The 10,000-nt window shown below is 45.8% G+C and overlaps 1 protein-coding gene across 4 annotated transcripts in view; it reads right to left on the bottom strand.

The window, feature by feature from the left end:
* The window catches only part of evc (EvC ciliary complex subunit 1), a gene marked incomplete at its 5' end in the record, with an annotated part of 56,078 nt that overhangs the window by 13,437 nt on the left and 32,641 nt on the right, over window positions 1-10,000 (bottom strand). For all 4 annotated transcript variants that reach the window (XM_079893318.1, XM_079893320.1, XM_079893319.1 and 1 more), the window contains 7 exons: window positions 750-917; window positions 2,717-2,837; window positions 2,907-3,016; window positions 4,392-4,604; window positions 4,944-5,042; window positions 7,393-7,556; window positions 7,943-8,147. In XM_079893318.1, coding sequence (XP_079749444.1) covers window positions 750-917; window positions 2,717-2,837; window positions 2,907-3,016; window positions 4,392-4,604; window positions 4,944-5,042; window positions 7,393-7,556; window positions 7,943-8,147 — 1,080 coding nt within the window. The remainder of the gene's footprint in view (window positions 1-749; window positions 918-2,716; window positions 2,838-2,906; window positions 3,017-4,391; window positions 4,605-4,943; window positions 5,043-7,392; window positions 7,557-7,942; window positions 8,148-10,000) is intronic.

Below are 10,000 nucleotides of genomic sequence, written 5' to 3'. Positions count from 1 at the left end.
TGTGTGTGTTACGTGTTCAGTCTATAGATGTGTGTGTTACGTGTTCAGTCTATAGATGTGTGTTACGTGTTCAGTCTATAGATGTGTGTGTTACGTGTTCAGTCTATAGATGTGTGTGTTACGTGTTCAGTCTATAGATGTGTGTGTTACGTGTTCAGTCTATAGATGTGTGTGTTACGTGTTCAGTCTATAGATGTGTGTGTTACATGTTCAGTCTAGATGTGTGTTACGTGTTCAGTCTATAGATGTGTGTGTTACATGTTCAGTCTATAGATGTGTGTGTTACATGTTCAGTCTATAGATGTGTGTGTTACGTGTTCAGTCTATAGATGTGTGTGTTACGTGTTCAGTCTATAGATGTGTGTTACGTGTTCAGTCTATAGATGTGTGTGTTACGTGTTCAGTCTATAGATGTGTGTGTTACGTGTTCAGTCTATAGATGTGTGTGTTACGTGTTCAGTCTATAGATGTGTGTGTTACGTGTTCAGTCTATAGATGTGTGTGTTACGTGTTCAGTCTATAGATGTGTGTGTTACGTGTTCAGTCTATAGATGTGTGTGTTACGTGTTCAGTCTATAGATGTGTGTGTTACGTGTTCAGTCTATAGATGTGTGTGTTACGTGTTCAGTCTATAGATGTGTGTGTTACATGTTCAGTCTATAGATGTGTGTGTTACGTGTTCAGTCTATAGATGTGCGCGTGCGGTCGTTCTTTACACAGTGACATCGGCAGATCCCTGTAACTCAGACCTTCTGCTGTGTGTTGATCTGCAGGCGTGTGGCCCGGGAGAGGGCGTGGCCTAGCAGGAGGTGGGCGTGTCCCTGCAGCATCTCAGCCGACGCCTCCAGCTCGTGCAGGAGATTCTGACCAATCACAGCCTCTGCACAGGAGACCGTTTCCACGGCGACAGAGGAGTCCTGCACACAACACAACACTCAACCTGGGTCTGTGTGTGTGTTTGTATAGACTTAACCATATTTGGGGACAAAATGTTTTTTTAGTGAACAAGACTTCATATCTTCAGTCATTCTGCTTTAGTAAACGTGTCCTGATTTAAGAAGGTTTAGATATTTGTGCTGGAAAACAAGAGAAACTCTGAGGAAGAACATCATAAGAAAACAATAAAAGTTTATGCAATGTACCTTTTACATTAATAACGAAATAAACGTGTGTGTAAGAGTGTGTGTTTGTGTATGTGTGTGAGTGAGTGTGTGCGTGTGTTAGAGCCCTGCAAGCCCATTCGGGCCGGGCTCGGGCTTATTTTAGCTTCTCTCCTCATTGTGCATATAATTAGCGTGCAGCAGAGCACACGTCACAAAGTGTCTATGAAATATTCTTATATTGATTATATTATAAATATTATACATCGCCTAAGAAAGTAACACAAGCGCAACACGCATACACACACGCACTCGCGACGCGCGTCACTCACGTGCATTAAACAGGAGACACTGACCGTTGGCCATGCAGGGCATCGAGCAGAAGTGGGATCGTGTTGAAAAGCAAAGAAAGGTGGGCCGTTTATTTACGTATCTTTGCGGTTTGATCCCGTAGCGCGATATTCTCCCTTCACGTTTATGCTTCTGTGTAATGGACAGTTTGTCCAATATTTTTGGGCATGATGTTTCAGGCCTATAATAAAAGTTTACCTCTTAGTAGCGTGTGACGTGTGTGTGTTTGCGTGCGTAGCAGAGACAGCGCGCGTCAGAGAGAGCTTAAAAGTGATTGATGTTGGTCTCGGGTCGGGTCGGGTCGGGTTCAGGCTGAAAATATTGCAGGCGTTGTCGGGCTGGGGCCAGGGTTAGGGCTTGAACACCACGGGCCGGGTTAGGGTGGGAGTTTTTGGCCCGTGCAGGGCTCTAGCGTGTGTGTGTGTGAGTGAGTGTGAGTGTGTGTGTGTGTGTGAGAGTTCACCTGTGTGTGTGTGTGTGTGTGTGTGTGTGTGTGTGTGTGTGAGAGAGTTCACCTGTGTGTGTGTGTGAGAGTTCACCTGTGTGTGTGTGTGTGTGTGTGCGCGCGTGTGTGTGAGAGTTCACCTGTGTGTGTGTGTGTGTGTGTGTGTGTGTGTGTGAGAGTTCACCTGTGTCTGTGTGTGTGTGTGTGTGTGTGTGTGTGTGAGAGTTCACCTGTGTGTGTGTGTGTGTGTGTGTGTGTGTGAGAGTTCACCTGTGTGTGTGTGTGTGTGTGTGTGTGTGTGTGTGTTTGTGTGTGAGAGTTCACCTGTGTCTGTCTGTGTGTGTGTGTGTGTGTGTGTGTGTGTGTGTGTGTGCGCGCGTGTGTGTGTGAGAGTTCACCTGTGTGTGTGTGTGTGTGTGTGTGTGTGTGTGTGTGTGTGTGTGTGTGTGAGAGTTCACCTGTGTGTGTGTGTGTGTGTGTGAGAGAGTTCACCTGTGTGTGTGTGTGTGTGTGTGTGTGTGTGTGTGTGTGTGTGTGAGAGAGTTCACCTGTGTGTGTGTGTGTGTGTGTGTGTGTGTGTGTGTGTGTGTGTGTGTGTGTGTGTGAGAGAGTTCACCTGTGTGTGTGTGTGTGTGTGTGTGTGTGTGTGTGTGTGCATGTGTGAGAGTTCACTTGTGTGTGTGTGTGTGTGTGTGTGTGTGTGTGTGTGTGTGTGTGTGAGTGTGAGAGTTCACCTGTGTGTGTGTGTGTGTGTGTGTGTGTGTGATAGAGTTTACCTGTGTGTGTGTGTGTGTGTGTGTGTGTGTGTGTGTGTGTTCACCTGTGTGTCGGGCGGTATGCTCAGCTTCATCTCCTTCATCAGGCGCTGGTGAAAGCCTCGCGCTGCCAGAATCCTCTGGAACTCCAGGATCAGCAGAAGCTGCTCGTCCACCAGAGCGCTCCTGCAACCAGTCATGCGTCCATCAGGCAGGCCAGCCAACGGGGGCTCAATCAGTGCATCACATGCTCACCTCATCTGCATATCTGAGTGCCTGGACACCATCGCCATGACGACTGCACGCTGCTGTTCCCCGAAGTGATGAAGACACGAGCGAGTCAAAGCGTCGTCCTCCATCCACGCCTGCAACCCAGTCAACACCAGCATCCATCAACTCACATCACTGCTGTATGGGTTAGGGTTAGGGTTAACCATCACTGCTGTATGGGTTAGGGTTAGGGTTAACCATCACTGCTGTATGGGTTAGGTTAGGGTTAACCATCACTGCTGTATGGGTTAGGGTTAGGGTTAACCATCACTGCTGTATGGGTTAGGGTTAGGGTTAACCATCACTGCTGTATGGGTTAGGGTTAGGGTTAACCATCACTGCTGTATGGGTTAGGGTTAACCATCACTGCTGTATGGGTTAGGGTTAACCATCACTGCTGTATGGGTTAGGGTTAGGGTTAACCATCACTGCTGTATGGGTTTGGTTAGGGTTAACCATCACTGCTGTATGGGTTAGGTTAGGGTTAACCATCACTGCTGTATGGGTTAGGGTTAACCATCACTGCTGTATGGGTTAGGGTTAACCATCACTGCTGTATGGGTTTGGTTAGGGTTAACCATCACTGCTGTATGGGTTAGGGTAGGGTTAACCATCACTGCTGTATGGGTTTGGTTAGGGTTAACCATCACTGCTGTATGGGTTAGGGTAGGGTTAACCATCACTGCTGTATGGGTTTGGTTAGGGTTAACCATCACTGCTGTATGGGTTTGGTTAGGGTTAACCATCACTGCTGTATGGGTTAATCAGTGCAGTTACTAATAATATTACGTTTATTTTTCGGAAGTGTGACAGTAAAGCACAGAGCTTGAACTGAGATGTAGATAAAATTAACTATTATTGACAACAGTAACATGCAAAAATGTACTTATTCTACTCTTATGAAATATACCGACAGCTTCAGTGATTATAAAAGAACCTTTTCTTGCTTTCTGGGTAATTCAGTCACAATCTGAAGAAAAGTTTTGTTCTTCATGAGACTTTGTGACTTTTCCTACTTTCCCCATATCCTGTATTAGTGAAGGCAATAACTGCTCCTCTGCCGCCATCTACTGGTTATAGTGGTGATTTCACGTTTTTTTTAAATACAAGTTTGTTTGCTACGAAGTGTTAGTTTTCCTTCATCTTTAAACTTTTAGTTTTACAAATCATCACATTAAAAATAACATTAAAATTGGATCATATTTAGAGATTTGAAGGAAAAAGTGTGAAGCACTTTAAAAAGTCTTTGAATTTCTCTCCTAAAAGTTTGCATGAACCCTGAAATGAATAATGTAAACATATTAGACTATTTCTGTCTCAATACCATGGTTACAGTTAGTGTTACTGCATTACATTCATGGTAAATGTTGGTGATTTGTGAACTCTAGTTGTTCGCTCATGGCACAGTGTTTCTCCTGGTTTCTACGTCAGCGCTGTTTTTGAATGCTTCCCACAAGCTAGCAGTGAGACCTGTCTGCGTTGCTGCAGCTGCTCTCGGAGCCTGCGCAGGTGTGTGTGGGCGTGGCCTTCCTCTCTCTGCATCCGATTGGTCACGTTGAGCTTCATGCTCTTTAGAACTGATTGGCAGAGGTCTTTGGAGGGGGCGGAGCCTGCAGTGATGCCGCTCAGGACAAACTTTGCACACAAATCAGCCAAGCGTCCACGGCTCTGACCAAACAAGCTCTGTGTGGATATAAACACACACACACACACACACACACACACACACACACACACACACACACACTCCTGATATACACATCATATGGGTTGTGTAATAATGCGGGTCAACATTACATCAAACAATAAGGGAATATCTGCGGTAGTATGCAGTAAACATGATAGTCCGTCATTGCAGCGACATCCATCCGCACCTAAACATGACGCTGAACTGTATAGCTGCAGAAATAAAGCTGATCGACTTGTTCTGTGTTTTTTTGTGCCTCTGTTTGTCATTTTTGTGTCACGGCGCTGAGGTTCTGAGAGGTTCTGAAAGGTTCTGTATGATCGAGGATTACTGACCGTCCAGCGTTCACACAGAGCCTCAGTGATCCTGCTGTCCTGCTGCAGCTCAAACTCTCTCCTCTGACGCCAGTGTCTCGTCTGCAGCTCCACACACGCCTGCGCAGACAGACAGATGAGCAGACAGACAGATGAGCAGACAGATGAGCAGACAGACAGATGAGCAGACAGACAGACGAGCAGACAGACAGATGAGCAGACAGACAGATGAGCAGACAGACAGATGAGCAGTGAGAGACAGATGAGCAGTGAGAGACAGATGAGCAGTGAGAGACAGATGAGCAGACAGACAGATGAGCAGTGAGAGACAGATGAGCAGACAGACAGATGAGCAGACAGACAGACAGATGAGCAGACAGACAGATGAGCAGACAGACAGATGAGCAGACAGACAGATGAGCAGACAGACAGATGAGCAGACAGACAGATGAGCAGACAGACAGACAGATGAGCAGTGAGAGACATGAGCAGACAGATGAGCAGTGAGAGACAGATGAGCAGACAGACAGATGAGCAGTGAGAGACAGATGAGCAGACAGACAGATGAGCAGACAGACAGATGAGCAGTGAGAGACAGATGAGCAGACAGACAGATGAGCAGACAGACAGATGAGCAGACAGACAGATGAGCAGTGAGAGACAGATGAGCAGTGAGAGACAGATGAGCAGACAGACAGATGAGCAGACAGACAGATGAGCAGTGAGAGACAGATGAGCAGACAGACAGATGAGCAGACAGACAGATGAGCAGACAGACAGATGAGCAGTGAGAGACAGATGAGCAGACAGACAGACGAGCAGACAGACAGATGAGCAGACAGACAGATGAGCAGACAGACAGACGAGCAGACAGACAGATGAGCAGACAGACAGATGAGCAGTGAGAGACAGATGAGCAGACAGACAGACGAGCAGACAGACAGATGAGCAGACAGACAGATGAGCAGTGAGAGACAGATGAGCAGACAGACAGATGAGCAGACAGACAGATGAGCAGACAGACAGATGAGCAGTGAGAGACAGATGAGCAGTGAGAGACAGATGAGCAGACAGACAGACAGACGAGCAGACAGACAGATGAGCAGACAGACAGATGAGCAGACAGACAGATGAGCAGACAGACAGATGAGCAGACAGACAGATGAGCAGACAGACAGATGAGCAGTGAGAGACAGATGATCAGACAGACAGATGAGCAGTGAGAGACAGATGAGCAGACAGACAGATGAGCAGACAGACAGATGAGCAGTGAGAGACAGATGAGCAGACAGACAGATGAACAGACAGACAGATGAGCAGACAGACAGATGAGCAGACAGACAGATGAGCAGTGAGAGACAGATGAGCAGACAGACAGATGAGCAGACAGACAGATGAGCAGACAGACAGATGAGCAGTGAGAGACAGATGAGCAGACAGACAGATGAGCAGACAGACAGACAGATGAGCAGACAGACAGATGAGCAGTGAGACAGATGAGCAGACAGACAGATGAGCAGACAGACAGACAGACAGACAGATGAGCAGTGAGACAGATGAGCAGACAGACAGATGAGCAGACAGACAGACAGATGAGCAGACAGACAGATGAGCAGACAGACAGACAGATGAGCAGACAGACAGATGAGCAGTGAGAGACAGATGAGCAGACAGACAGATGAGCAGTGAGACAGATGAGCAGACAGACAGATGAGCAGTGAGAGACAGATGAGCAGACAGACAGATGAGCAGTGAGACAGATGAGCAGACAGACAGATGAGCAGTGAGACAGATGAGCAGACAGACAGATGAGCAGTGAGAGACAGATGAGCAGACAGACAGATGAGCAGTGAGACAGATGAGCAGACAGACAGATGAGCAGTGAGACAGATGAGCAGACAGACAGATGAGCAGTGAGACAGATGAGCAGACAGACAGATGAGCAGACAGACAGACAGATGAGCAGTGAGAGACAGATGAGCAGACAGACAGATGAGCAGACAGACAGACAGATGAGCAGACAGACAGATGAGCAGACAGACAGATGAGCAGACAGACAGATGAGCAGTGAGACAGATGAGCAGACAGACAGATGAGCAGTGAGAGACAGATGAGCAGACAGACAGATGAGCAGTGAGACAGATGAGCAGACAGACAGATGAGCAGTGAGACAGATGAGCAGACAGACAGATGAGCAGTGAGACAGATGAGCAGACAGACAGATGAGCAGACAGACAGACAGATGAGCAGTGAGAGACAGATGAGCAGACAGACAGATGAGCAGACAGACAGACAGATGAGCAGTGAGAGACAGATGAGCAGACAGACAGATGAGCAGACAGACAGATGAGCAGACAGACAGATGAGCAGTGAGAGACAGATGAGCAGACAGACAGATGAGCAGACAGACAGATGAGCAGACAGACAGATGGCCTCTACAGCAGGTGCGACGCTGCCGTGTGTTTCTCACCTTCATCATGAGTCGGGCATCTGTGTGTGTGTCTGTGTGTGTGTGTGAGTGTGTGTGTGACAGACGACTCCACTCGCAGCTCTGAGTCTTCATCATCCTCCTCCTCCTCACACAGATCTTCTGTTCGAGCTCGAGCGCTAGTGTCTCCGTCTGACGTCTGATCGCTGCAGGCCACAGAACATCACGTTAATGAGGGATTACAAATTTGTTAAGAATATGTTTAAGATCTGCTGATCCTCTATCCTTACATAACACTACTTGAAGATCTAAGGTGGCCTTCTATATTATGAACATGACCCGAACCCAGAGAGACAAACTGAGAGTTAATCATTTAGTCCTAGTGAAGTCAATGAGGCCCATCAACTGTTTGGTTACAGACATTCTTCAAAATATCTTCCTTTGTGTTCAGCAGAAGAAAGAAACTCATACAGGTTTGAAACAACTTGAGGGTAAGTAAATGAGAGAATTTTTATTTTTAAGTTAACCATTCCTTAAATTGATTTCAGATGTGGGGTCAGTGTGTGTGTGTGTGTGTGTGTATGTGTGGTACCGTCAGCGCTCTGCTCCACTGCTTCATTAACCGCAGCCTGGCAGTCACTGAGAATCTGTGTGTCCAGCTGTCCATCACATCTCAGCTGCTCCAGTGATTGGGTTGTGGCTTTCACCATAAGCTCCGCCTCCAGTTTCAGGAGGGCGGTCCTTTCTCTCAGGCAGTCGCTCACTTCCTGCCAGCACTCGATCCTGTCAATCAGCATCTGTCGAACATCAGCATTAGCCTGAGCTCAGCGTGAGCGTGAGCACTGTAGTGTGTGACTGTAGTGTGTGTGTGTGTGACTGTAGTGTGTGTGTAACTGTAGTGTGTCTGTGACTGTAGTGTGTGTGTATGTGTGTGTGTGTGTGTGTGTGTGTGTGTGTGTGTCAGTGATGCGCGGGTCAATGTATAAACAAACCGCACCCGACCGACGTTTTCAACTAACCCGCCCGCAACTCGGACCGCAAAAAACGAAAAAGAAAATATTGTACCCGACCCGCTTCCTGACCCGCATTTTTTTTAAAGTAGCTATAATGCTCATCGTAGCGTCTTAATATAACTTAATATTCTGATTTTGTCAAGAATTATAAAACATCGTCAATATAAGCTCATAATTTGTACTAAAATAGTCTAAATGTTTAGTTTTAAAAACAATTTTGCTGGCTATGTCTATTTTGATGTTTCTGCGCAAGTTCAGCAGACAGTGAGGTTCGAGTTTGCTCCGATCAGAGCTCGTGAGCGGAGAGCGCATTTCTGAATATTCCGCTCCGCTCACGGTCGCTCGCCCAACCCAGATGGCCTGCTGGTTCGAAAATATGTGGAATATGGGCTGCCTCCGACTAATTTTTTTTCTAGTCGACTTGTTGTTCATTTAAGCCATTCGTGGACAAATCGCCCCTTTATATTAAATTAATTACTTAAATAGGCTAGCCTACAGGAATAAGCGTAATGACCGTACGCATAAAGCTTGCCACAAAGAACCGGTTAAAGTAATGATTATGAATGTGTCTAAATTAGCAAGGAGACATTTAATTGTTTAGTAATAAACTGGTGTTTTCTGTGTCGCTGCAAAGATGAAGTTGACAATGCGGAGATTGCGGACTCGCCATGAACGCCAGAGAGCAATGCACATTTCATATGGATTAGCCTACATAATCAGAGAGTATAGCCTATTTATTTTGGTTTGAATATTTTCGTTTAAAAGTAGACATTTCAAGCTTTCTGTAATATATAGCCTATATTTATCAAATCTGTGAGGCACAAGCTGAGTTTCGGCGCCCTCCAGTTCACATGCAGTGATCGCGTACCGGCGCCTTATTTTGTCTGCTATATATTTGCTTCTTATTTAATAAATACGGGCAATTGATTGATAAAACATTGATCAAAATTAAGATACAATTTATACAAAACGAATATCTTTTAAAAAGAGTTTTCTATAAAACAAAACTTAATGAAGTCGTCAAAATCATGTTTTACCAAAAACAGCGCCGTTGCTAGGAGGGCGCCAGCGCCTCTGCCTCTCAGCGCCTCTGCCTCACGAGTGCATGATAGCCCTGAAGACGCCTAGCAATGATATACCTTTACTGGTAGTATACCTTTAGTTAAGTTATCGCAGCGCGCTAAGAGACAATGTTATCGGAAAATGCAGCCCAGGTATATTCATAATGGAGATTCCAAAGCTCTCTTCTTTGGTCAGAACCATGGAGAGCGATCGAGGATTTACTTTTACAATGCAACACAGTATTTAAAGAGCATCAAGCTATTAAAATCTATATTATGTATACGCACAGATAATATAACAGTAGGCTATATTAGTCAATATTTTTTTATTAGGTTAAGCAGTGATTGGATAACGTTTTTTTTTTAAATTTTTTTTTTATTTAACGTTTTTAATTTAAGGCCCACCCACAATTGGTCTGGCTTATCCAAAACTGGAATCCTGGCGCCGTGCCTGGTTGGTCGTGCCAGTTTTGTGGTTATCAAATGTGTAAATAGCATCGCAAGAAGTACACATGACAAAGCCAGCACTTTGGTCATCATCTTTCATTATTTCGGCAAATGTCTCCCACACTTTGC

Source organism: Squalius cephalus (assembly GCF_949319135.1).
Source record: "Squalius cephalus genome assembly, chromosome: 14".
NCBI lineage: Eukaryota > Metazoa > Chordata > Actinopteri > Cypriniformes > Leuciscidae > Squalius > Squalius cephalus.
Note: the sequence above shows the minus strand (reverse complement) of the source record. Positions and strands in the feature narration are given on the sequence as shown.